At 57.9% G+C, this 27,659-nt stretch overlaps 1 protein-coding gene and 1 long non-coding RNA gene across 4 annotated transcripts; both read left to right on the top strand.

Annotated features, from left to right (window-relative positions):
- Window positions 1–665: 665 nt before the first annotated feature.
- On the top strand, window positions 666–21,823 carry SYNE4 (spectrin repeat containing nuclear envelope family member 4). Of its 3 annotated transcripts, none has more exons than XM_075122386.1 (12): window positions 666–744; window positions 7,325–7,579; window positions 8,130–8,280; window positions 9,829–10,011; window positions 11,326–11,463; window positions 13,847–14,041; window positions 15,284–15,566; window positions 16,170–16,276; window positions 17,653–17,731; window positions 19,170–19,324; window positions 20,156–20,217; window positions 20,971–21,823. In XM_075122386.1, exons 2-12 carry the CDS (start codon window positions 7,452–7,454, stop codon window positions 21,176–21,178), a joined length of 1,689 nt encoding a protein of 562 aa, XP_074978487.1. In that variant the 5' UTR covers window positions 666–744; window positions 7,325–7,451; the 3' UTR covers window positions 21,179–21,823. The 3 variants fall into 3 exon arrangements, with proteins under 3 accessions (XP_074978487.1, XP_074978486.1, XP_074978488.1); XM_075122385.1 differs by having other exon boundaries at window positions 15,284–15,578; XM_075122387.1 differs by lacking the exon at window positions 20,156–20,217 and having other exon boundaries at window positions 15,284–15,578.
- Window positions 21,824–24,702: 2,879 nt separating this feature from the next.
- On the top strand, window positions 24,703–26,252 carry LOC142069871 (uncharacterized). The gene is made up of 2 exons (XR_012665837.1): window positions 24,703–25,007; window positions 25,725–26,252. It is a non-coding gene; the product is annotated as an uncharacterized LOC142069871 (long non-coding RNA).
- The last annotated feature ends 1,407 nt before the right edge of the window (window positions 26,253–27,659 follow it).

Below are 27,659 nucleotides of genomic sequence, written 5' to 3'. Positions count from 1 at the left end.
GTAGCAATGGAAATGCACTAGGTACAGTGCAAACGCAAGCCCTGAACCTGCAAACAGGGCCCTAGGAACAGACCCTGGGCCCTTCTGCTGAGCCCCGTTAACTGCATGGTCCACAGGGGGCAGGGCGACGCTAGGAAATTAGGTCTGCATAAGTGTTGCTCAGGGGTGTGAAAAATCCAATGCACTTAAACCAAACTAAGTCCCAGTGCGGACAGGGCTAGGTTGCCTGGAGAAGTCTCCAGTCAATATAGCCCGGGGAGGTAGGTTATCTATGTTGAGGGGAGAAGCCCTCCTGTCTTCATTGAGGTGCTACTTCAGTGCAGCTGCAGCATTTGAAGTGTAGACCTGTATCAAAGCTCATCCTCTTTGGGGCCCCGACCTCGGTCACTGCGTGTCTGGGCAGCGCCCGGCCCCGACGGGGCCCCGATCTCGGTTGCTCTAAGCTCCACTGTAATACAAAAACTAACATTAGAAAGATCATGATGTCTCCCTGTGAATTCAGCCGCCACCCATTGTGCGGGGGACCAAGTTGCCTTTCAGATTCGGAGAACTGGCGTTCGGCCGCTAGAACAAAAATAATCCGGTGTTTCTCTGGTCGCTGCCTTCCAGGGCTTGGCATCAGGATGGAAGCGTCTTCCTGAAAAACTCTTCATCTTGCCCCACTGAAAGGAATTTGTGGCAGCTCAGCAACCATCCTCCTGTCTTCCCACCTTGGAATCTAACCGTGACTGACAAAGGCTTCTGGTAAGAGGGGGCTGGGGAGCAAGAAATATCCTGCTCTTATTTCTTATTCTTCAACAGATAAACTGCAAATTTAGTTTCTGGGACACAGAAGGAGGGGGAGGGAAGGTAATTATAAATTATAATCCCTAGCTCTTATCAGTGGTAGATCTCAGAGTGTTTTACAAGGCAGGTCCGTATCAATACCCCCATGTTTACAGATGGGGAAACTGAGGCATGGAAAAGCAAAGTGCCTACCGTCATCATTCGCAGCTGTGTAATTGCTGCCCAGTCAGAATGATCGATAACAATTCTGATGGCCTCCAGTCTGTCTGCCCAATTCTCAGGAGCTCTCAGACCTTGTCTTCCCCCCCACCCCCCATCCCCTTCCCACATTCTCTCTAAAATAGGGGCAGCCACAGAATTGGGGTCAAAGTCCGGGGTCAAAGTCCAGGGTCAGAAGGATCTGGGATTTCCTGGTGGAGCCTGCAAAGAGCAGGAATTTCCATAGACATGGGGGCCAGGGTGGATCAGAAAATCCCAAGTGGTTACACTTTATTTTATATCACCGTGGTGGCTAGGGGCTCTGTCGTGCCAAGACAGTCCAGCCCCAGAGAGCTTTCAATCTAACTAGACAAAGGGCGGGAGGAGAAACTGAGGCACAGTGAAAGGAAACAAGTGGCCTACAGTCCTTGGCGGAGCCAGGACTAGAACTGAGGTCTGTGGAGTTCCAATCTAGGGTCCATCCCACAGGATCACGCTGGATCTTTTGTCCGCATCCCTGTTTGTTTGCATATCTCCACCTGGTGCCCCCTAAACCCCAGTCCAGGGAAGGTGCTCGGCCAATGGAGACCCTGTGCTTGGAGCTGGGGAATTGCCACACCTGGTTTTCAGTAGCCAACAGAGAGGACGCTTTGGACTCGGTAGTAACAGTGTGAGATTGGGGGGTGTAGGGCGCTTCAGGAGTGTAAAGGTCTGGGGGTCCTGGCAGCTTTATGTGCTGGGAAAGCTGCCTGCGGTGCTGGCTGCGTACACAGGGGCCTGGGAAGGGCTTGGGGTTACTCTGATTCTCAGCTGTCCCGACCCTGCGTTCAGGGCATGGCTGAGGAGAGGTGGCTGTAAGTGTCCTCTTTGCATCCTGCCCAGCCTTAGCTCCGATCTGCCCCTGTGGGGCAGAGACTAGCCAAAGCGCAGGGCTCCCCAGCCACGCCCCTGATCCGCACCCTATAGGCCCTGTGGGGCAGAAAACAGTCACAGAAAATAACCCAGTGCACCCTGGCCACACCCACAGATCCAGCCCCTACACCAGAGGCTTGGCACAAAACCTTTACGCTAACTCCATGCCAGCTGCAGGGGGCAGATTCTCGGGGGGGTTGTTTCCACCCCTGTGTAGCACAGGAGAGCCTCACCGTGATTGAGAACCGGGGCCCACTTAGGCCATCATTAGCTCCTTTGCAGGCTCACAGCCCCCCATGGGGGTGGGATTCAGAATCGTCCCTGGGCGGGACGGGGGGTGGGGGTGGACTCTGGATCCTGAATGTGTTTGCAGAATTCTTGGTCTGTTTGCTTAGGACTTAAGGACTCCTCCAGCAGGTTCATTTTCCAGAGGGTGGTGGTACAATGGAGTGGGAAAGGCCCATCCAGACAGGACATGAAGGGTGGTACTGAAAGCAATCCCATGTCATGCTTTATTAGGGGGCAGCACAGGAGGGTAGTGGGTGGGCCAGTACGTGCTGGGCATCAGGACTCCTTTCCCAGGTTTTCTTCCCAGTTATCAGAGGACAGTGGTGTCCAGTGGTTAGAGCAGGGAGGCCTGGGAGTCGGTCAGGATTCCTGGGTTCGATCCCTAACTCTGGCAGGGGAGTGGGGTCTGCTGGGTTAGTCAGGGACCGGGTGCTGGGGCTATGAACTGCTAAGCTTAGAGGGGCCAGGGCACAGTTCTGTTAAAAATTAAGCACTGTGGAGGGGCCATTCTAAAGTGTTCAGCGTAAGGGGCTGCGAGGCGGGAGTGCTGGGTTCTAATCCTGGCTTTGCCCCTGAGTTTTTTGTGCCTTCGACATGTGGCTGAAGCTCCCAAGATGACGGGAAACCCCCCCGTCCCCCCCCCAAATTAAGATGCCGGGGTGTCATCCATCCCCGCAATCTATCGATGCCCCGCCACTGTTCGCTTAGCCGGCCGTGCAATGCTGGGCCAGGGGGAAATCTTTTCCTGTGCCTCTTAGCACTCGCCTGCCCCCCGAGGTTGGGCTGCAGCTCGCTAACGAAGCAGGTGGCCTGGAAACCACTGAGCAACAATCGGGTGGGGTGAGTTATGGCCTCCTGAGCACAACAAACAAATCACGTGTTGGTTGGCACAAAAGCAGCCAAGGAACAAACCAGGAAACCTGAGGATTGGGAGGAGGGCGGTTGGCTCAGCCCGGGCTGGAGCCAACGACCTGCCGGGTTTGGCTTTCGGTTCTGCTGGCTGGCAGAGAAGGAGGCAGAGGAAAGGCGGTTCCCTGCTGGCAGCGGCAGATCCCTGGGTGGTCTGTTTTGTTCGGGGAAGGCAGGCAGAGCTGTAGGACCAGGATCTTCGAGCCAGTGGGGAGGCAGGTGCCGCAGGCTGGAGTTTAGGGCTGGCACCGGTTGGGGGCTGGTAAGACCACTGCCTGTCCCACTGCCCAGCACTGTGTCCTTGTGTCCATCTGTCCCCCCCGCCCCAGTCTGTCTGTCTCCACCTGGTCTTGTATTTGGATCGGCAACTCTCTAAGGAGGGGACTGTTTGTACAGTGCCTAGCACAATGGGGTCATGGGCTGTTGCTGGGATGCCCTCTGGCCTACCGCAATACACCCAATTGCCATCAAAATGTACAGTGCCTGGCACAATGGGACCCCAGTCCAGGACTAGTACGCCTAGAAGCTACTGTAATGCACCCAATAGGAATGCAAATGTACACAATGGGCTCCTGGTCCATGACTGGGGTGCCTAGGCACTACCGTAATACACCTAGTAATACTAATGTTGCCCCTTTGGCCTGAGCCCCTTAGCCAATATTTTGGGGCCTTGCAGGGTTATTTCCATTAGGAGGAAAAAAATATCCGTGAACACCAGGTGTTTGTTTACACAGAATGTGCAGAAAGTCCTGTTTTCCCTGAACACAATAGGGAGAAATAGCAGCAGGCAGCTTCCTCACTCAGAAATCTCCATGTCTGCCCCTTCAGTGGGCTCTGTGCCCAAAAAGTCCTGTCCCTCTGCTTCTTCTAAGGGTCACGCTCATAATACTTGCTTCAAGGCGCCAGTCAGTTGCTTGCAGGGTCAGGAAGGTGCCCCTGCGCCCCCCGCCCCTATGCACAGTTGTAATCTGGGGGCGGGGAGGGCAAATTTCACCTTCCTCTGAGGCATTGGGGATTGGCCACAGCAGGAGACGAGACACTGGATGGGTTGGACCAGTGCTCTGGGGTGGTCTTAGATGCCTGACTGGGGGGTCTTGCTCACATGCTCAGGATCCAACTGATGCCCAGATTCAGGGCTAGGAAGGGATTTCCCCCAGCTCAGATTGGCAAGGACTTTGGGGTGTGGTTTTTTTGCCTTCCTCTGCAGCATGGGCCATGGGTCGTCTGCTGGGATCATCCGGGCATCTCTCACCTAATCAATTCTCTGCCATGGCATGGGCCTCGGGCCCTGCTGGCCCCTGGGTCTCTGCCTACGATTCACAGTTTGATCTCAGTCGAGCTCCGTGTCGGGGTATTTGGGTGGAATGGAATGTCCTGCTGGGCGCTCTGCGGGAGGCCAGGATAGATGATTTAATGATCCCTTCCGGCCTGAAACTGTTCCCCTGGTGCTCTGCCTCCGCCAGCCATGCCCTACGACCCGTCTCCTCGCCCTTGTGTTGGCAACCATCCGTCCATGCTCTGACCTGCGAGTCTGGGGGCACCCCTGATAGTCAGCAGCTGCCTTCGCTACCTGAGGGGGCTTGGATGACTCCTTCGGTCGCTCCTGAAGGAGCGTGTGGGCCAGGGTGCTGGGGCTTTAATGAAATCTCAGACTGTCATGGGATGCAAGGCTCAGCTGGTGTTTGACAGGGACCCCTTTCTGCAGAGCAGCCATAATAGCAACAGGAGCCGTTCCATGACACGGTCCCACAGCCGTTGAAACTAGACACATTCAGACTGGAAATAAGGTGTAGATTTTTACGGTGAGACCATTGGAACAATTTACCAAGGGTCATGGTGGATTCTCCATTACTGAACATAGGAACAGCCATAGTGGGTCAGACGAACGGGCCATCTAGCTCATTATCGCGTCTTCCGACGGATGCTTCAGAGGGAGTGAACAGAACAGGTCGTCATCAAGTGATCCAGCCCTTGTCATTCACTCCCAGCTTCTAACAGGCAGGGCATGGGGTTGCGTCCCTGACCACATTAGCTAATAGCCATTGTTGGACCTATCCTTCCAGGAACTTACCTAATTCTGTTTGAATCCTGTTACTGTCTTGGCTGTCACAACATACCCTGGCAATGAGTTCCACAGGTTAACTGTGCATTGTGTAAAGAAGTACTTCCTCATGTTTGTTTTAAACCTCCTGCATATTACTTCCATTGGGTGACCCCTGGTTCTTGTGTGATGTGGAGGGGTAAATAATATGTCCTGATTCACTTTCTCTACACCAGTCATGATTTTTAGACCCTCAGATCCCCCCTTAGTCGTCTCTTTTCCAAGCTGAAAAGTCCTGGTCCTTTTTTCAAATTGAATTGACTATTTTTAAACCAGGGCTGGGTATTTTCCAAAGAGATCTGGGCTAGGGATTGTTTTGGGGCAGGACTTTGATGTTGTGAAGGCCAAGACTATAACAGGGTTAAAAAAAAAACTAGATTTGTTCGTGGGGGATAGGTCCATCAATGGTTATTAGCCGGGATGGGCAGGGAGGGTGTCCTTAGCCTCTGTTTGCCAGAAGCTGGGAATAGGAGACAGGGGATGGCTCACTTGATGATGACCTGTTCTGTTCATTCCCTCTGGGGCACCTGGCATCGGCCACTGTCGGAAGACAGGACACCGGGCTAGATGGACCTTTAGTCTGACCCAGTCTGGCCGTTCTTATGTTCTCTGGCGCGTGCTACGTGGCGGGTCACGCTACTTGGTTACACTGGGCCCTGCTGGCCTTGGATTTTACGAAGCAGGATCTCCAACAGGATCTCTGGGGAATGAACGGAAGCCAAATTAAAGGGGCCTACACCCTATTTTGTTTTCCTTTGCCGGTAGGGCTACCCCCATGCGTCTGGGTTTGCCCGGACGTCGCCTCTTTTTCTGAGGCTCTGTCCTCCGACTGGGCGGATTTTTCAGATAACAGGCAACGTCTGGGATTTTTGTAGCGCAGCCCTCGCGTTTCAGAAAGAGCCCTGATTAGTGCCCTCCCCTGCATCTGCAGCTGATTGGTCCATTCCCCTGCAGCCATAGCTGCTGGATCCTGCCCACCGGGGTCCCAGCTCCCAGCCCTGGGGAGCGGGGGTCCCACAGGGAGGTGCTGACCGACGGCTGTTGCTGTGTCCCAGGCTTGCGCCCCCCGCTCACCCCCTCCAGTGAGTACCCCTGCCACAGGTACCCCCTCCAGGACCCCAACTGTACCCCCCTGTCAGTGTCTTTCTTTCTGGAAACCGAAAATATGGTAACCTTATTTGCAGGACGTCTTTAAAAAGTCTTCCCCTCTTCTCCAGCCACCTTCACCACGCCCCTAATACTGCCTCCTCCCATCCTATGTTCAACACAGTCTCCCCAGCCACCATTCTGAGATTCCTGGGTCCAGGTCTGCTGCTAGTCTGATGTGCCTCAGCCATCCCATCTGCAAACGGAAGGGCTCCCGGACCTTGCTGGCAGGCCAGAGGCAGTGCAAAGTGGCGGCAAAGCCCAGCCACCTCCCCCACGGAATACAGGCCCTGATTGTCACTTGCCCCATCTGTCCATATGGGGCTACGGCTGGGTGCTTTAAACTTCCTTTGCACTCTCCGTATTCTTGGCCCTTTTGTGTCAGTTAGAGCAGCCTCGCGGCTGCTCTAAGTGAGTGGGGGGCAGAGAATAGACTCAGCACACTGCGCTCTGGTCACACTCCTGATCCGCCCCCTATGGGCCCGGGGTGGGGGGGGCGGGGGAGACAGAGAATATCCACCGTGCAGTGTCCTCTGGCTACAGGCCCAATCTGCTCCCATGGGCCCTGGGGGGCAGAGAATAGTCACAGCGCAGTGAGCCCCAGCCACACCCCTGATCTGCTCCTAATGCCATCTCCATACTGCCTGGGGAGCATGGTGGGGGGAGGGGGGACAGATTTCAGACGAGTTTCCACCTATTTCGAAGCTCCTCCGTGCAGTGACAACCTTCCCTGCTCCCTTCGGGAATACCTCTGCCCCAGGGGCCTCCCAGCGTGGCTGGAATTTACGAGAGCGGAGCGTTCTCCCCCGGGGGTGGTGGTGGCTGGATTTTCTCTGCACCTGTTGCCCTTAGGAGTTCCTGTCTCCCCAGCAGGGACCCCCCCCCCCCCCGACCCTGGGTTCTGGGTGGCCCTGCTGTGCGGCTCTCCCAGCGCTAGCCGCGAGTGGCGGCCCTGTTATTCAGGTGAGATCCGTTTGTGCCCAGACAGTATTGGCCGGACCCGCTCCCAGGAGGGGCAGTCCTGCGCCCCCTGCCGATGCCCAGGCTTTGTCCAGATGCCCAGGCATCCCCGAGACACCCGCGGGGATTGTGAAGCGAGGGGGAGCCGGAGATGCAGGGGGACAGAGTGGCTCAGAGCTTCGGTTCGGCTCTTCTGAAGCCTCGGATGCTCTCCGTGCGCCGGGGGGAGGCGGTGGCCGGCTGCAGCCTCCGCACAGCCTCCGTGGAGAAACGGATCAGGTGAGGCCGAGATCCAGGCTCTGGTATTTGGGGAGGGGGGAGAACCCCGCCCAGTATCGGGGCATAGGGGGGGTGTCGGCCTTTCTGGGTCCCACCACCTGCAAGATGCCCAGTGATCTTCCCAGAAGCCTTCGAGGAAGCAAAAGATTGTGGGGATTTGGGTGCTGGTGTTACTTGGGGTTTTGTTTTTTTTTGGGGGGGGGAAGGAGGTCATTTTGTGGCAGCGGGAAAAAGAAAGGATGAAGGGAGCTGGGATGTGGGGGGAGGAGTGAGGGGGGGGCTGGTGGGATGCAGTGGGGAGATAGGAGGGGGGACTGGGCTAAGGTGGAGTGGAGGGGGTGGGGGCTGGTGGGGGCGAGTCTATATTTTCTAGAGATGTCCCCCGCGGCTGTGCCAAGCTGCCAGGCCCTTGGCTTTCCCCGTCCCTGTCTCTGGTCCGTTCCAGTCGCTCTGTTGGCGCGGCAGGGGAGCAGGTGTCGCTGGCGTTCGTAACACGGGGGGGCGGCATGCCAGCGTGGGCGCTGTGAGGCTCCTCTCTGTCTCGCTGCAGGGCCGAGCAGGCCCGCCGGCTGCACGAGCGGGTCCTGGACTCCCTGTCCCGCTTCCAGGACTGGCTGCGGGGGGCAGAGCTGTGGGCCGCCTCCCCCGCTTCCTCCCAGGTGCCCTTCGCTGTGGCCAAGGAGGAGCTCAAAAAGTTCGAGGTGAGGATGGGGGTGGGGAGAGGGGCAGCGTGGCCCAGTGGATGGAGCATTAGGCTGGGACTCAGGACACCAGGGTTCTATGCATAGCTCTGCCACCCTCCTGCTGAGTGGCTTTGGGCCAGTCCTGGCCCCACTCTGTGCCTCAGTTTCCCCTCCCATCTTTTGACTATTTAGACTTGGGGCAGGGACCGTCTCTCGCTGTGTGTCTGTGTGGCACCCAGCACAATGGATGGGGATGTAGGTGCTACCGTAATACACATAATAAGGCCCAACACAATGGGGGCCCCCCCATATCTGGAGGCAGATAGAGGTGCTACCGTAATATACATAATAAGGCCCAGCTCAGTGGGGTCCCGATCCTGCATGGGGATGTCAGTGCTACCATAATATACATAATAAGGCCCAGCTGATGGGGCCCCAATTCTGGATGGGGATGTCGGTGCTACCGTAATATACATAGTAAAACAAGGCGTGATGGGGACGGTAGATGCTACTGTATTACACCTAATAAGGCTCCACTTAATGGGGCCCCGAACTCCAACCGGGGATATAGGCACTACTGTAATACACCTAATAAGGCTCACCATGATGGGGCCCCAAACCCCGATGGGGACTGTAGATGCTATCATAATACACCTAATAAGGCTCGGCACAATGGGGCCTAGATCCTGGATGGCGACCGGTAATGAACTACCGTAATGAACCTAATAGGGCTCAGCATGGGGACAGTAGATGGTAGTGTAGTACACCTATTAAATAATACCGGAAGAAACTGAATGATTTCTTCTGCGCACTGATGTTGGCACAGCCAGGGTAGGGCAGGGTTGGCAGGAAGTCTCTTGAAAGAGACCTCAGGGGAGACCCTCGGTAGCAGAGGAGTCTTTGAGTTGTGTTTATTGAAGTCCTTTTATTTCAAAGGTGGCAGCAAGAGCTGAATACACAGACGATCAAACAAGGGGAACATTTATAACCCCCCAGTCCTTCCCCTTGGCAAGAGGCTAACGGGGTCGCCAGTTTCCATAGTCCTTCAAGGATCTCGGCTGCCTGTTGCAAACGTTTCATTTCATCTCATGTTTCTGCCCCCCTGAGCCGGGCCTTGGTTATTTCCATTTGACCGATAGGGAAACAGAGATAAAGTGACTTAGAGCAGAGTTACATAGTGGGAGAACTGGGAACAGAACCCAGGAGTCCTGCCGCCAAGCCCTTTGCTCTAACCACTAGCCCCTACTCCCCTGCCAGAGCCGGGGACGGAACTCTGGGATGAGCTCTGCAGATCAGCACCGTGGGGGGCCTGTAACACATACTCACCAGAGAGTAACGACTGCAGTCCCTGAACACAGCACAGCTGCTCATGAATTGATCCTCACAGCCCCGTCCTGCCCCAAGAGAGGGGAGAATTATTCAAATTTAACAGATGGGGAAACTGAGGCACCGAGCGACACTGCGACGTCTATAGCAGGGGCCCAGCATCCAAGCTAGTCCTAGTCCAGGGCTACAACAACAAGGCTGCTCTTCCTCACCAGTGCTGGTGTCCCTTTCTCCCTCCAGGTGCTGGAAAGGCAGATCCAGGAGAAGTTGCACCATCTGGAGTCCTTAAACAGGCAGTACCGGCAGCTGGTTCAGGCCAACAGCATCAGTTTGCAGGGCCGGCTTAAGGCCGCGGTCCAGGAGAGCAATCGGCGCTGGGACAACCTCCAGAAACGAGCTGCTGCCATTCTCAAGAGACTGAAGGTACCAGCTGGTGGGTCCCTGGGAGGGAGGGAGGGGCACTGGCATGGTGGGGAGGCAGCTCAAGGCACCATCTTTGTGCCCAGGAATTTGGGGTTGTTAACAGGCAAAGAAATGTGCCCATGGTGTCTCCCCCACTAATAATATTTGGGTGGGGAGGGAGACAGGATGGGCGTATAAACCTGCCCCTTGTTACACTGGATATCCCTTACTTGGCAGGGAGACACGGACAGTGAAACGGTTCAGATCCTCAGTTGGTGTGAATTAGAGCAACACTGATTTACACAAGAGGGGGATCTGGCCCACAAAGTGAAATTGATCAGGCCCAGATTCACACCACTCGGCTGAGCAAAATGCAAAAGAAGTAATTCTTCCACTCTACTCCACGCTGATTAGGCCTCATCTGGAGGATTGTGTCCAGTTCTGGGCACCACATTTCAGGAAAGATGTGAACAAATTGGAGAAAGTCCAGAGAAGAGCAACAAAAATGATTAAAGGTCTAGAAAACATGAGCTATGAGGGAAGATTGAAAAAATTGAGTCTGTTTAGTCTGGAAAAGAGAAGACTGAAAGGGGACATAAGAATTTTCAAGTACATAAAAGGTTGTTGCAAGGAAGAGGGAGAAAAATTGCTCTTAACCTCTGAGGCTAGGACAAGAAGCAATGGGCTTAAATTGCAGCCAGGGAGGTTTAGGTTGGACATTAGAGAAAACTTCCTAACTGTCAGGGTGGTTAAGCACTGGATTGCCTAGGGAGGTTGTGGAATCTCCATCATTGGAGATTTTTAAGAGCAGGTTGGACAAACACCCATCGGGGATGGTCTAAATAATACTTAGTCCTGCCATGAGTGCAGGGGATGGAACTAGATGACCTCTCAAGGTCCCTTTCAGTCCTATGATTCTATGAAAAAGAGCAAAGTTTCAGAAACTCAGGGGTACCACCCCAGCATCGGATTAATTAGTGTTATTATTGATTCACCATTTGTATCATGATAGCACCTAGAAGCCACAGGCATGGACCAGTACCCTGTTGTGCCAGGCGGCGTACGAACACTGGACAAAAAATCATTCTGCCCCCAAGAGATTCCTGTGCTTAGGACAAAAACAAAGAGGGGCGTCTAAAAATTACCAGCCACTTCTGCAAGCGTGTCTGTCAAGAATTCAAAATCCTGGCCCTTTATTATAATCATTAATAACCCCTAGTGTCATTAGCGCTAAGCAGAAGGACATTGAAGTGTGAATTTTCTGATGTCCAACTTCCTGCTAAACCTGCTGGCTCTATTTGATTTTTGTTTGTTTGTTTGCTTCTCCCCCCTCAGTATTTTGTTGGCCAGCGGGAGGAGTTTGAGTGGGAACGGGAGACTGTGCAGGTGTGGCTGACGGAGCTGGATCTGCGGCTCACCGATGTGGAACATTTCTCTGGGGGCAGCTCGCTCGAGAAAATGATGGAGCTGCAGGTAAAATGAAAGCGTCCTCTTGTGAAGGATTAGGGATCGCAGGGCATGTATACATCGTATTGGCCTCTTGCAACTCCCAAATGCATCCGTGCAATGCACACGTCTGTGCAGCCTCATCTCAGCAGGACCTTGCACAATGTGCCAGGGGCACTGGTCTGCAGGGAGCAGGCTGAGGGCTGAATAGCGGCTGCGCTCCTCTTGGAGTTGGTGCTGACCCCTATTCCCCAGTGGGGCTCTGGGGGGCGCCTGTTGCAAGGAGCCAGGTGAGGGCTCAGTAGCAGGGTGCTCTCCTCTCTGAATCAGTGCTCACCCCAGTGTCCCAGTGCGGTGGATAAGCAGCTGCCACATCCCACCCCAGAGGTGGCTGCATTTCTGCACAGGGTGAAGCGATCCTTGCATATTCTTCCCCCCCATCCCCTCTGATGGGAAGCAGGGAGGGCTCAGAACTCATGAGCTATCAATTAATGTCTATGATCTTTGAATGGGAAGAGCAGTGAGTGAGCAAAGTCCATCGTTCTGTGGCCAGCAGGCGGGTAGCACCGGCGAAGAGCACGAGCAGAGACGCCTGTGTACACAGGCACACGCCTGATCATCTGTTGACATAGAAAACAGTAGTTCACCGAAGGGGAAATTTTATTTTTAGATAATGACGTACGGCCGAGCTGGTTTCGGGTGACACGTTTCACTTAACCTGTCAGGTGCTGAGATGTCACTACATCCAGAGAAACGGCGGCTAGCTCAGGGTTAAAACAATACACAGGCTCAGGAGGATAGCGTGGGTTTTTTTGCCGGGGAATCAGACTAGGCTAGTTCCAGCGTGGGAATATCTTCTCCCGGTGATGCTCTAGCATCTGCCTTCCAAGGATCTCCAAGCACCTTCATAAATTCAGCCCCCGAGGGATACGAGTCGATATCTTCCTCTGAGTTTTATAGATGGGGAAACTGAGGCACAGAGAAGGGAAGTGACTCTGCCAAAGTCTTACAGGGAGGCTAGCTAGGAATAGAACCCAGGAGTCCTGACTCCATGTTGCTTCCTTCAAACACAAGCTCAGACCTCCCCAAAGCTTGGTGTCGTGTAGATCAGGGTAGGTTGGGTTGGTCTCACGTCTACTGGGAAGTGAATTCTTCTATCCCGTGTCATTTTTGTGCCTCCTCTCACTTTCTGCGCACGCACAGAGCAGGGCTCGTCCCCACCAGCAGAGGGCAGCAGACAGATGCCCCACCCCTGTGATCATAAACGTTACAAGTCCGTAAGGGACAAGGCGGGTGGGTTTTCAGAGCGGAAACTGAAATATTTGCTGCAATCACCTGGATCAAAGCGCTGTGCAGGGATGGATAGCTGCAGGCTCCCTGTATAAAACACTAAGCTGGGGCCTGGGGCCTTCCACCTTGAGGTCATCCGTTCCCATCGGGCCGTGGTCAATAGGGATTGAAACTTGATGAGTGTTTCCCCTGGATGGGCCGTTTGCTGGCCTGTGTGAGATGAGTTTGCCAGGCCTCAGGCCAGTGGAAAACTAGCTCTTCTTTTCTTCCAAGAATCCCTAGCTTTTTCCTCAGCAGATCTAAAAGCGCTTCCCAAAGGAGGCAGTATTGTTCTCCCCCTTTGACAGATGGGGAAACCGAGGCACAGTGTGGGGGAGGTGGCTTGCCCCAATTCACCTAGCAGGCTACATCTCCCGAGTCTCACCCGAGTGATCTCAGTCAGCAGGCCGTATTCCACCCACCCCTTTATCCGTGTCTGTGTGGACTTTGTCCTTTGTTTGAAGGCACTGAGCAGTATTAAAATATCCCAGGGCTGATTAGTCTCCCGAATCCCGCCCCTCGCCTCCCGCTCTGTGCACTGGGGTCAGGAGGGAACAGGTGGTGTTGTGTATTACTAGAACTCTGCTTGCTCAAACCAGCCAGCCTCTGCCCGGAAGCCTGTGGGGACGCCAGATTGATACCGAGATTAGCTTATTGCTTCCAGTTCGCGATCGCACCTGTCCCTGGGCACGTAATAAACCCAGTGGCTGAGCAGCTGCAGCCCTGTGACCTTGGGTGCCGAGCCGCTCTGTTCTGGCAAGCTCAGCAGGGTCAGGAACTGGAGGGGCGACCACGCCCCGTAGGTGTTGGGATCGGCCATTTATTTGGCCTTGCCCTCCTCTCTGGGGCAGCATTGAGACGGTGGCACGAGGGGGCGCTGTGCTGCAGGGAGCAGGGTGGGGCTCAATCGGGGGTGCTCTCCAGTGCAAACCCCAGTGCCCCAGCATGGCCGTAGGGGGCCCTGTGCTGCTGGATACGTTATAAATCGGAGACCATGCCCGCTAAGATTCCTGGGGCGGTTTGCAGGGAGCAAGGAGGGTCTAGCCCCATTGTCTCGGCTAATGTCTCCCCTCTGTCCCAGGAGTTCCAGGAGGCCGTGCAGTCCAACGCGGAGCGGCTCGACTGGCTGCTGGTGTCCGGTGAGCGGCTGATCCAGAGGAGCGAGCCGCAGGACGCCGAGATCCTGGAGGAGGAGCTGCAGGAGTTGAGCTGCTACTGCCAGGAGGTCTTCTGGCGGGTGTCCCGTTTCCGCCGCCGGCTGGTCAGCATGAGGCTGGTACGCGTGGGGCAGAGCCCGCGCCACGGGGCACTGCGGCTCAACCGTCACCGGGCCCCTGGGCGACCTTGTGCTGCAGTCCCAGCAAATCTCTCCGGCTGCGCAGGGCCAGCCCTGCCCAGACTATGGATGTGAGATTTACCAGGAAAATCCTCGGGGCCACAGGACCCCCAGGGTGGGGGATTCATTGTGGGGCAGTGCTCCCTTCTGTCAGTGCTGACTGTAATGCCCCCCGGTGGCACTAGGGGGCGCTCTTCTGCAAAGAGGGGTGGGGGCACAGAATGAAGCGTGCTCCTCTTGCAGTCCGTGCTGGCACCAGGGGGCGCTGTGAGCAGGGAGTGGGGTGGGGGATCAGTAGGGGGCGCTGTCCCCATGCATTCAGTGCTGACCCCAGTGCCCCAGGGTGGCACCGGGGGGGATCTGTGATGCGGGGTGGGGGGGCACAAAGGGGAGTATGCGCCAGTCTAAGTCAGCTGATTCCAGCTGGCATGCTGCAAGAAGCAGAGCGGGGGCTCAGTGAGGGGGGCGCTCGCCAGACCCCAAGGCCCAGGTTTGGTGGCAGGGGCTGCATTGGTTGTGCTGGTGAGGGGAGAGGTCCAGGCACCGGGTGCTCATTGTGGTGTTTTTCTGGCAAGAGCTGGGCTACGAAACGCCTGGCTCGTGGCCACATTTCCTTGTGAACCGTTGCATTTTTACCTTCTTAGTCCGTCCCCTCCCCCCCACGTTTTCAGCTGGTTCAAGTATTCTTCTCTTCTGCTCCTCAGCTGTTGTGAAACATTGCTCTGCAGCTGTTGTTTGGCTGCCGCGCCCCACCCCAGAGGTGGCTGCATCTCAGCACCGGGTGAGGCAGCTCTGTGTAAACAGCTGCCACATCCCGTCCCGAAGGTGACGGCGTCTCAGCCCTGGGGGAGGGCTCTCTGGATAAACAACTGCAGCTGTAGCCACAGAGCTAGATGAGGTGATCTCTGGGAATCAGTTTCCAAAGTGTTTGGGGATTGTCAGGCGAGATATTATAATTTACAAGCTTGTGTGTGCTTCACTCCCCTCTGCAGTTAGAATAAAAATGGCTTGAATGTGTGTCACAGCCCCTCTACTGCCAACAATGACTGGGGATTCTCCTTTAGCTCAGGTGTATTGGAATTGCCCCCTGCAGGATCCATTGCAGGAGGGTTAGTTAAAGGCTACTGAAGGCCTAGGGAGCCGCTGTCTCTTTCCTGCTGACCCTCCCTGCTCACCCACCAGGTCTTTGAGGACGAGTGGCTGTCGGACCGAGAGACAGACATGGAGTCTGACTGCTTCACAGATGCATCACTGAAGCCTGAGGTCGAGGGAGAAGCCAGGGGGCCCCATCCCGCTGCTTGGATCTACCAGTCCACCCCGCACAAGGCTCTCTGCTGCCGGCGCTGCCATCCGTTCGGGGCTGCCTGGAGGGGCAGCCTGGACCTGGAGTGGGACCCCTCGGTGGACGTGGGTGGGTCCACGTCTCATGACGAAGAGGGTTCATCTTACTGCAGCGCCATCACGGGTACGGGCTGCGGTAGGTCACAGGCTCTGGCTGCCCTGAATTGCAGTGGTGGGGAGAGGAGTCCTTAAAGGGGCAGAGCCCCCACAAACTGCCCCCGATGATGGGTAGGAGGTGGCTTCTCGCCCCCCTCCCAGAGATGGGGATGGAACCCAGGAGTCCTGACTCCCAGCTCCCCCACCCTCTAACCACTAGACTCCCCTCCCCTCCCAGAGCTGGGGATAGAACCCAGGAGTCCAGACTGCCCCCACACTCCCCAGCTCTAACCCACTAGACAACACCTCTCTCCATAAAGATTCCTCCCGCCCCCGCCACATATGGCAGGGGTGGGCCACCCTGAAAGGGACTGACCCCCCACCCCAACAATGACCCAGCTGCCACCTCCCTGCTGGGGCTTAGCTGTAAGGGCAGCAGCTCCTGGCCCTGGAGATGGGTTGGGGGTGCACAGACCTGCCCACCCCCCTTGCCTTAAAGGGGTAATCCCTTAAAGGGGGGCAGCCGAGCTGGGCCAGCCCAACATTGCTGCAGCAGTTCCTAGGGGGCATGGAGGACATGGCGGATCTTTTAAAGGGGCCAATACCACCCTCCGCCGTTCCCTCTCTCCAGGTGTGGGCCAGTGGGAGGAGTCGGGTTGGAGGTGCAGCTGCCAGCCGGATGCGCCCGCCAGCTGGCCGGCCGGATGCGGGAGAGGCGCCGGCCACGAGGACCTGAATGTAGGTAGCTGTCATAGTCCATCCCAGAGGGCTGAGCTTGATACAGGGGTCACTGGGTGACACGTACCAGAGGTCTGCTGGCCCCTGCTGGCCTTAAACCTAAAAGTACCAGCGGGGGCTTCCTGGGACTCCTCTGTAAACGGCTGGGGGTGGTGGTGGTTTCGGGTGTGTTGAAACTGACTCCTTCGGGGAGCATCGAAGCGAAGTCCTGGAAGGGGTTTTACGCAGCAGTGGCCCGGGGTGAGGGGTGGACAGCAGAAGTTGGGGGGCCCAGTCCCAGGTCACAGGGCCACCCCACCCAGTCACCCCACCCAGCTCCAGTCAGGGGCCAGCTGCGGAGGAGGGGGGGAATGCTTCCCCCACAGCTCCCCTGCTGAGTTCAGGTTCAAAAAGGGGGTGGGGAGAGGCGTGGACCCCCATGTTTAAAAAGTGTATGTGGGGGACAGTCCCCTTTGGTCCCCCCAGTCGCTGGTACCTCTGTGGTGGCCCGGGGGTCTGATTGATTTCCGGGACCAATTCTCAGCCCTTAGGCTTGTGTTTCCTCCCTCCCCACGTAGGATCTGTCCGTGTCACGTAAGCCCCTCTCCGCGTTTCATTATCTGCTTTACAGCAGCAGCTCCCGGAGTGAAATTCTGGGCCCCGTCATGCCAGTAACTGAGATCAGGGCCCCGTGGCTCCAGGTGCTGCCCAGACACCGTAACTAAGATCAGGGCACCAGACCAGCCGTGCCTCAGAGAACTCACAGGCAGAGTGGGACTCTCTCTGTTTGAGGGGTGGGGAAACTGAGGCCCGGTGAGATGAAGTGGCTGGCACAGGGTCTCACACAGCTGGGACTTGAACGCTGGTTTCCTGAGTCCCAGCCTAGCACCTTAACCGCAAGGCCGCTGCAGCCTTGGTCTAGCCCTAAACCAGCCGTAGCCTGATCAGTAGCAAGGTGAGCTTCCCTTGCCTAACACGATCCCCTGCTGCTTATGGGCTTCACTGGGAATCAGAGACAAGGTGATTCCCTCTTGTATTTGTAAGAGGGAGCGGGGTCCAGTGGTTAGAGCAGGGGGCTGGGAGCCAGGATACCTGGGTTCTATCCCAAGCTCTGGGAGGGAAGTGGGGTCTAGTGGTTAGAGTAGGAGGCAGTGGGGCTCAGGACTCCTGGGTTCTGTTCCAAGCTCTGGGCGGGGAAGGTGTTTACAGACACGTGCAGGGGGCGGGGAGGTACTGGGACTCCTGGGTCCTGTTCCCAGTTCTAACCCTGATTCACTGCGTGATCTGTGGTTGTGTCCCTCCGTTCCCTGTAACCCAAGAATGAGACTAACCCTGTCTCCTGGGGAGGAGCTGTGGCTATTATTAACAGGCCATTCCCTTTGGGGGGCTGGACGCAGGCGCAGCTGGGCTCCCAGGACAGGCCTTGTCTCTCCCTGGTGACCAGAAGGAAGGTGGAAATTGCCTGGGGCAGTTCTGGTAAGTAACTCGGTTCCTGGCCCGTCACAGTCCAGTCCAGCTGACCACTGCCTACCCGCTACCAAGAGAGCCCCTCGGTAGCTCACACTCGCTAATGAGGGGCGACTTGTGGGGTCATAAGAAAAGATGCTGGGACTGGTTCCCTCGATAATTGCCCTGTTCTGTTCATTCCCTCTGGGGCACCTGGCACTGGCTGCTGTCTAGATGGGCTAGAGTTGTGTGTTTGCCACCGGGGTCCTGTTGTGGTTTTGGTTTTTGCAACACGAACGAGGTGGCAAAACTGTCCCCGGTTTGCAAAACGTGCCGAATCTGCGTTTGTCACCAAAAACTGAAACACTTCTCCCAGCTCTAGTCCCAACCCCTCTGAATAGACTTCCCCCAGTCTGGCTGGAAACCGACCGGCGGGTGATTCATAGAGCCTAAGGCCAGAAGGGGCCATTCGGATCAGCCAGGCTGCAGCCAGCCCAGATCTGGTGATTGAGCTAGAGGATCTGATCTCTGTGGAGAGCGATGCAGAATCCACCGTGTCTCCTATGGGGCTGCTCCAATGGTTAATTCTTAATTTATCCAGCTTCCCGTCCCAGCAGCTTGATCTCACTCTGCCTTTCTGTGCTCCTATAAAAGTGTCTTCTACGATCAGATCTCTCCTTCCCGCGTAGGTACTTACGGTGGAAGGTACTTTATGCACCAGGGCAAGGCTTTGGCCCTTTATGGGCTTGAATGTGGCCTTTGGTTGTCTGTAGCCCCGGCGCTATGGCTGTGCCGTGGAGCGAGTTGTGAGCTCTTAGTGCCTTTCAGTGCAGGACGGGTTTCTGCAGCATAAAACACCCAGGCTCAGGACTGGCGGAAGGTCCCGTGTGACCAGCCCCCGAGATCTATTTCTCAGCCGCTGCTCTGGAAAGACTCCCCTTTCGGGGATGAGCTCGGTCTCCAGGGCCCCTTGAGTTCTGGGCCCCTCTGCTGGGTGGGGGGGGACATTGGACTCCCCAGGAACTGGATTGAGACCTGACAAACTCATTTCACAGCAGGGAGACCACCCACCAGCCATGAGCTGGCAGCATGTACTGAGGTGGGATGGTATCAAACCAGCACCCTGAAGACAAAGGGCTGCATAGGCCACGCCACCGGCTCTGCAGCCCTCCATTATTAACTCCTTTGAGCTACCTGCTGATGCCCCCCCCCCCCGCATTACTAAGCCAAGTGCCTCACAACCCTCCTGTAAGGCTGGTATCCCCATTGCACAGAAGGGGAAACTGAGGCACTGAGCGGCTAAGTGATTTGTCCAAGGAGCTTGTAGCAAAGCAAGGATTTGAGCCCAGCCCTGCTCTCTCCCAGGTTGGTATCCGAATAACCAGGTCATCCTTCCTCCCCTGGGCTGGTGTCTCTCTCTTGTAGTCCTGCCCCTGGCAGTCACGCCTGCGCCATCCTCTCCTCTTAGGGAATGGCCCTCGGCAGGGCAGCTGGCATCCCCAGGGCCTGGCACTGGGGGGCGAGGCCTGCCGCCAGACGGAGATGGTGGGCTTTGACCCCAAGCGGATTGAAAGCTGGCTGGGCCAGACCAGTGTGGAGCAGGGCAAGCCGGAAGTGATGCAGGTGAGCACGGTTGCACCCTGAAGGGGGCAGGGAGGTACCCCAGCCTACCGACACCCCCACATCCCCAGTGCCTACAGGGCTTAGATCTCTCCTGGCCCCAAGCTCCATGCAGCTTTCCCTTCCGTGCTGGGGATGGCAGTGCTGATCTGGGGGTCAGCCCCGTGACCTCTGCAGGGATGGGGCACCCTAGGGGGAGCTGATGCAAGTGGGATTTGGGCTGGGGCGGAGGTCCTCCCCTCTGGTCTCGCCCCTGCCCCTTTCTATCCACCCCCACCCGCAGGCCTCAGAGCGATGGGGCTGCCCACCAGTTTCCCCTCCCCAAGCAGCAAGGCCAAGCGTGGGTGAGCTCAGCTGGGGTGCCTTGTGCTGGGATGGTGTCAGATTCCCCAAGCTAAGCAGGGACGTGCCTGGCCACTCCGAGGAGGGGAGGCCCCCTTGTACTGCAGATCGTTAGAAAGAGCAATGCCCGCCAAGTGCATGAGCCAAGCATGGGGCTAGACATAACTCCCCTCCCTGGTGCTGGGGTAGGACCCAGGAGTCCTGACTCCCAACCCCCCGCTGCTCTAGCTCACTAGATCCTCTCCCTCCCAGAGCTGGGGATAGAGCCCCCGAGTCCTGGCTCCCAGCCCCCTGCTCTAACCACTAGACAGCACCTCTCCCGCTGTAAAGTTTCCTTCTCCCCGCGCGAGTTAAGGAAGAAGGCCCCACGTGTGGTGAGCTTGGGGCTGGTACCTCGGATGCCCAGGCCATGCAGAGCCCATAGCTCAAGGGGGTGTTGGGCCCCATCCAGCCCTAGCTAACGGCCCCCCCTCTCCATCCTTCCTTCTGCAGCCCTGGGAGAGGAATCAGGCCAGTCCCGGCTCTGAGGACGTGGCAGTCGTCATTGAGAAGGGGTAGGAGGCTGCAGCTTTGAGCCATGGTGGGAGCGGGGCAGGAATGACACACAGATGTCCTTTGCCCCGTCCTCCCCCAACTGACCCCCAGGCCTGGCATCTCCCCACCTCCCAGCCCTGCCTTGCCACAGCTGCTTTCCTGGGAGTGGGGTGGGTTAGCATGTTGCACCAGTGCCCCAGCCGTCTGTCCCAGGTCACCACCCCATGGGTCCTTGCCCACCTGCAAAGGGTTACGGAGAGCAAGAGCAGATGTGCCCAAGGGGTGCCTGGAGCAGTCTGAGCGCAGCCCCGTTGTGGCTGGGTTTTCCGGTCGGCCTGGGCGCATGAGGCCGAGACGTGAGGGGCAGGGGTGGTGCTGGGTGTGGACCTCCCAGTGGGCTAGCCATAAAGCCAGCCCAGCCTTTCTAGCGCCCCCTCTCCTTGTATCCAACTAACCACCCGTCCTTTCCAGCCCCAGCCAGACCTGCCCCTTTCCCACGCCCTGGAGCAAAGGTCTCCATACTCACTTCTGTCTGAAACAGCCACCAGGCTCCCTCCCCGCTCCACTGGCTTTGGTGGTCACCCCTCGGGAGGGGGCTTTGGTCCCCCAGCCAGGGGACAGAGCAGCGCAGAGAAAGGGATGCAGGGAGAGGTGAGTCCCATGGGAGCAGCTCGCAGGGAGGGGGGTTGAGCTGCAGCGGGCCTCTTCCCTGGCTGTTCTCTTTCCCCCCACACCTGTGCCAACTCCAACCCTGGCATCTCTCGTGCCTCCAGGCCTATGTCGCAGCCCTCGGCTTTCCCAGATCAACCTCGCCTGGGCCCCAGGATCCTGGCCAGAATGAAGAGGCTGCTGCTCTCTGCGGCTGGGCTGCTCCTGCTCCTCCTGGCCAGCACCTCCTTTCTCTCCCTTGCTGAAACCCCCTGTTACACCCGGTCCTTCCATTTCATGCTGAAGTACGTCAACGGGCCACCTCCTACGTAGGCGTGGTGGGAAAATGCCACCGAGAGCCCACGGTTTCCCCAGTGGCCGAGGCAGCTCCAAGCGGGGAGGGGTCACTTCCCACCATTCAGTGCTACCCTCGGGTGGATTTTCCTTGGGCATCCGCTGTGCCACCCGCTTCGGAGGAAGGTCCCAACCTCCTGACGTGCCCAGATACGCAAGGAGCCTGCCCGTGAAGGAAACACCTTTTGGATCCTTCCGGGGCCTTTGGAAGAAGCTCAGCGGTACCGCCGGAGCTGACCTGCACAAACCCAGAAGCTTATGGCTGGAAGGAAGCTCAAGAAATCAGCTGGTCCCACCACTGCACCGATCAAGGACTGAGGGTGACCAGACAGCAAATGTGAAAAATTGGGATGGGAGGGGGGGTGGTAGGAGCCTCTATAAGAAAGAGACCTAAAAATTATGATTGTCCCTATAAAATTGGGACATCTGGTCATCTTATAAGGACCCCTTGTGTTCATTGTCCTTGGCAGGTCCACTGCTCCCCAGGGAATGGGGCTGGTTGGAAAATTCTCCTGTTCTCTGACAGCAAATCAGGACTCAACCCACCACAACATGCCCCCAGGCCCACCCAGATCCGAGTCTCTGTAAATGCCAAGTTTAAGTAAATGTGTTGAAGTGAATTTATTCCTGTGCCATAGAAATGGTTTGCTGGGATCTCAGACCTTTGGTCGCTGCCCGTCCACCATAAATGGGGGCCCACCTAAATTTTCATGCCTGGCTATGCCACTGGGGAAGGCGTTGTAACTGGCACGGTTGGATCCATGCGGGAGGACGAGTGGATGTGTTAATTGGTGCCATGCTAGTCACCCACCATTGGGCCATGGGTACCATTGGAGCTCTGCAGCCAGGGACCAGGGCACCCTGGTGCCAGGTGCTGTACAGACACAGAACAAAAAGCCACCCCCTGCCACAAAGAGTTGGTAGTCAAACCATGCCCATGTCCCACGCCTTTACGGGGCCCTGATCCTTCCACAGTGGGGCAGATGCTGGTAGAAAGGATGGCCCAGGGGTGAGGATGCTGTTCTTGGACTTTGCAGACAGGGGCATGTGAGTGAGTCATTTAGCCTCACTGTGCCTCAGTTTCCTCTCTGTGCAGTTGTGAGGCTAACTGCATTAGCGGGTGGGAGGTGGTCAGATATTGCAGTGAGGGGGGCTGTGCGAGTCCTTTGGTAGACAGACAGCACTTGTTTTAGCGAGGTTTGGGGCGTGCTATGAAGACAGGCCTTGTGCCTTCAAGAAATACTCACGCTTCCCTGGGTTGGTGCAGCTTCTCCCTTGCCTCGTTGTGGGTCCCTTTCTGGGTGCTCCCTGCCTGCTGGACGCAGCCACCCCCTTGTGCCTAGCTCATGCCATGCTCCCGATCTGCCCCCCATGGGCCCTGGGGGGCAGAGAACAGCCACTGCACAGTGTGGCCTATGCTGCACCACCGATGGGTGGGGTCTGGGAGCACAGCCTGGGTAGGCGCCCTAGATGGCAGGGAGTCTCCGGGGGTCCTTTCCACCCTGTTTAAGGCCCCTGTGCCCTGCCAGGGGGGCACAGAGAGAGGGATCTGTGTCTGAAAAGGGAATCGGCCTCTGTCTTTATGGGCCCATCCTCTGGGAGCTGGGCTATAACCCACATTTACATGGCTAACAAGAGCCTCCACAGTAGAAATACGCACCTGGGAAACAAACCCTCCTGTGTCAGGGTGTGAATCAACCTCTACCTGACCCGGGTCAGGAACAGACCTGCCCAGGGGGCTAGTTATTCCACCCCTGCCCCCCTGGGGGAGTCCTTCTGCCTTCCTGTGATGCAGCAGGTGCCCTCTGCCACCGGAGATGGGAAGCCGGGTGCCAGGGGAAAATCCTGGTTTCTGGGGGTTTTCTCAGCTCTTGCCAGGGGAAGGTGGTTTCCGGGGAGCTGAGAGCCAGGGCTGGGTCTGGGTACCTGTTGCTGCCTTTATGGGCTGAGTGCAGGGCTGGCCTAACGCATCCTTGGGCCTGAGGTGACCGTTGGGGGGGGGGGGGGGGGAGGGTTTGCAGTGCCACTCAATTTCCCCTTGCCGGCAGCTCTTTCTCATCATGACCCCAGTGAGGAGAGGAGGCAAGGGGGAATCAGGATGCCTGGGCGCCTTTCCTGGCTAGCTCAGCCACTGATTTGCCAGGTGGGCAAATGGTGCCTCAGTTTCCCCATGTGTAAGATTGTGGGGAGGTGATAAGAGTGACCTAAGGGAGGCCAAGGCGTTTAATTCATTGAGTTGGGAGCGCCACTTCCACCCTGGAGCTAGAACCCAGGAGTCCTGACTCTTAGCCCCCGCCCCCCCATTCTAACCACTAGCCCCCCATTCCCCTCCCAGAGCCAGGGAGTGGACCCAGGCATCCTGCTCTGACTCCTCTGCTCTATTAGACCATAGCACCCAGGGGTCCTGAGCCCCAGTTGTTTCCCCCTCCCCCCCAGCTGTAACCATTACTTCAGCCTGCCCCAAGCACCTGGTCTGGGTCCTCAACGCTCCAGGGCTGGGATGCATCCCCCAGCCCCTGCCACAGAGCGAGGCCTCAGCTGCCCCCCCCACTCAGACAGGTTGCCATGGGAACACTGGGGGGGGCGCTTGGCAAAGTGTGTGTGTGGGGGTGGGACCAGAATGAAGTGCAGTGTGGGGGTGGCTGGCTGGGGGTGGCCAGCTTGGGGGGGGGGTAGGGGCGGGCGGGTGAGGGGGGAGCAGCTGGCTGGTTCCCAGGGCACCAGGCTGGCACAGTCCAGGTTGGATTAGAGGGACGAGCTGGTGCTGACTTGGCTGGGGAAATGGAGGCAGCCCCGGGTCATTCTCCCCCTCCCCCCCCCCCACGGGCGAATCCAGGCTGGTCCTGATCCCCATTCCCGCCATCCCCTACGGGGGACTTTGCACCCAGTTGGCAGCTCAGTGATTTAGGGGGATGGGCTGTGGGGGGGGGGGGGGGCCGGGAAAGACTGGCTAGGTCAGGACTCCTGGGTTCTCTATCCAACTCCATGTCGCTTTTTCACAGCTTGGCAGGGACGGGGGATCGTGCCTGGGGTTAAAGGGGAGATGTGAGTAAATCAAGACTGAGCTAGGAATTAGTCTGGTTCCTTCTGGCCTTGGCATCTACAAATCGATCCAGGGCTAAGTGCCACTGGTCCAACTCACTCGGTTTCTGGTTTCCCCAGCTGCTGTAGGAGTCACCCCCTCCCGGGCAGCTCGGCCCCCCAACCCGCCACAGCCCTGCTGCTTGCCCAGCCGAGGACGCCAGCCCCAGTGGCCTTCAACTGCCCCGGTGGGGGGCCAGCCCTTCACCTCCGCTGGATTTGAAGCCCCTCTCACTGGGACCTGGGCCAGAATGTGCATACAAATGCTGATGTGCCCTCTGGATCCCAAGGGGGGAGGGGGCTGAAATGGACGTGGGGAGCCAGGGGGTGGGGGGATGACGTCCCAGCCCAGCCCACGACGGCATCACCCCCATGCCCCTGGCTCATGGATCGGGGCTCCCGGCGGAGCCCGGGGGCAAACACCCTTCAGAACAGGCCTTCCTGAGCCGGAAGATCTGGATGCTGCGGAAGGGGAAGAGGGGCTGGGAGCCTGGCACCGCCCGGAGTTGTCTGCCTGGAAGCCAACCATGAGAGCCCCAGCCAGGCCGTGAGGCACCCGGCAGGACTCCAGGCTCCTCCCTGCTCAGAAAACTGCTCTGTTTCAAGGCATCGCCTCCAGGGAAGAAGGGCGCTGGCCCCAGGCCCCTCGCTACCCTCAGCGGAAGCGTGGAGCCCTTTGGCGAGTCTCCCCTGAGATGGTGGCAGAGGCCTGACTCCCCCAGCCCAGGTGAGACAGGCTCCAACCCCGGGGGCTCCTGGCCTCTCCGAGGTCTGATCGCCGCCAGGGCAAAGAGGAGAGCAGGGCCAGATGCCAGTGCCCGAGGCAACACCAGAAGCAGAGAGGGATGGAGGAGACGCTGAGAAGCAAAGGGACCCTGGGGAGCTTGTGGTCCCCCCCATGCAACGCCCCCGTCCCAGAGGCAGGAGGCTGCAGCGCGGCCTCATTGGGCGCAGACATGGAGAGAAACGCCGGAGCCCGGGGGCAGCCCGGAGGCTGTGGGGTGCTGCATGGAGGGCTGGGGGCCCAGGGAGGGGAAGGGCCAGGCCCCCTGCCTGCTCCCAGGCAGGGAAAAGAGGGGCAGACGGAGTCGGCTGCGGGGAATCCAGGTTGGGGGAGTGGCAAGGGAGCAGGGGCTCCAGCCCAGGCAGTCAGGGCGTCTGTGGGGGGGGGCAGCTGCTTGTGTGGAGGGCAACGCCCCCAAGCAGCAGCTGGAGAAAGGGGCCACGACACTCACCCCGGGCACATTGGCTAGCACGGCTGCTGCCGGGCCACCCCTGACCCCGCCTCACAGGGAGCTCAGTGGACACAGGGCCCAGGCCCCTGCTCCGGCCTGGGGAGATTCCCGCTCCAGCAGAGATGGGAGCTCTGCCCCACACCAGCCCCCAGCTGGACACCCCGGCACCACTGGGCGCCAGGAATCGCGACACCCCCTGTGCTCTGCAGGCCTATCCTCTGGAGCCGCCCGCAGGACACGCCAGCCCGACGCCTGCCGGCTCAGCGCGGTGCCACGGAGCGCAGGACGGGCCTGCCCCACCCACCTCCTTGGCACTGACTCCCACCCAGGCAGGCACCATGGACTGGGCAGAGGCTGCAGGAGGAAGCGGCGTGGCCCACGCAGCTGGTAAGGGTGGCGTGTGCCAGCCAAGTGCAGGAGCTTGGCTGTGCTCCCCTGGTGCCAGGTGGCAGCAAGCCGGCCTGGGGGTCAGCGCCAGGGACCCCGAGGGGCAGGAGAAGCGACTGTCGTATGGGGCAGCGGCCGAGATCGTGGCAGCCGCCATAGACACCGCAGGCAGGCAGGCGGCGAGGGACCGGCTGGGCAGGCAGCGAAGGGAGCCCGGAGGACACGGAAGGGCTCCATTGCTCATGAAGGAGGGGGGCTTGACCAGGCCCCTGGGGCACCCCCCCCCTCCTCTGGTGTCTGGTTGTTGAGCTTTGCACTAATTACTGCTAATAAAACACCTTCCTGCTGCAGGCGCTCTTGTGTGTCCTTGCAGCAGGGGCAGCTCTAGGGGCCGACCACCCAGGCCCAGCCCAGTCGACATCCTTTGGAGACGGAATTGGACCTTGGTCATGGGATGGAGTCAGTATTATTACAGACGGGGAAACTGAGGCACAGGGCAGGACTGTGACTTGCCCCAGGTCATGCAGCAAGGCAGTGGCAGAGCAGGGATTGAACCCCAATCTCCTGCATCCCAGTCCAGTACACTAGATACTAGCTAGGAATAGAACCCAGGAGTCCTGACTCTCAGCCTAATCCTGCTCTAACCACTAGACACTACTCCCCTCCCAGAGCTGGGGATAGAACCCAGGAGTCCTGGCTCCCGGCCTTGCTTTGCCTTCCCGAGCCGGGAACAGAACCCCGCGCCCAGCTGCGTTTCCTATTGCTAAGCTCCCCTGGTCTATTAGCGATCAGCACAGAAACCAGTGTTGAGGGGGTGCGGGGAGAAGGGAAAATCACAACTCGTAAGCAGGGTCACAGGGAACAAAATCTTTGCTCTGTTCCTCCACAGGGCACCCTCCTTGGCACTGCCCACCCCCCGACAGCCACGTGCCTCTCTCTTCACCCATCTCTCAAATGGAATTGGTCACATTCAGAACATGGCGCAACCCCGCTAATGAACCTGGGGCCATTCCCAGCGAACAAATCAAACCCAACGAGCAGTGGGTAGGGAGCTTGATTCACAGCAGAGGGGCTGCAGTGGCTAAGCGGAGAGATGGATTTAGTTAAAATCTTCCTCCCGCTGCTGCTTTCTGGGTCTCGCAGAGACACCAGCTCTGGGACGCGAGACCAGCTCTGCCTCACAGCATGGATCCCGCGATTAGCCTGTGGAACTCCTTGCCACTGACGTTCAAAGCAGACTGGGCTCGTATACAGATAACAAGACCAGCCAGAGCTAGTGTGATGACTGAGAAATAACTGACACAGAAACGCTCATGCGCCAGGGAACGAACCAGTCTCTAAGCAACACCCTCAGCAGCTGGCTTGAGCTCAATGGGGGACAGGCACCTAAATCTCCTCTGCATCAGTGAGCTCAATGGGGGACAGGCACCTAAATCGCCCTGGGGATCTGGGCCCAGGCCAGCTCTGCTCCCCCCTGCCAGCTAGCTGGGCCCCTCATGGGGCACTGGGGCAGGGCATGGCAGGTTTGGCTGGGCACAGCTGAAGTAGCTACAGCTGCTGCCCCAGGGATTAAGAACAGTGGAGAGTTGAGGCCTGGATGGGGGGAGCTGCCGCCCCCACCCCTGGATTCTCCCCCTCCACCCCCACCTCCTGCTGTAATCTTTCCCCTTGTCAAATAACTCCATGCCCATCCCCCGGGCTCCGAGCGGGCCCCGCTGCGCCAGGCGCTGTACAAACCTACGGAGCTGGCCCACGAA

Source organism: Caretta caretta, chromosome 23 (assembly GCF_965140235.1).
Source record: "Caretta caretta isolate rCarCar2 chromosome 23, rCarCar1.hap1, whole genome shotgun sequence".
Classification (NCBI taxonomy): Eukaryota; Metazoa; Chordata; order Testudines; family Cheloniidae; genus Caretta; species Caretta caretta.
This window is presented reverse-complemented; position numbering and strand designations above follow the sequence as displayed.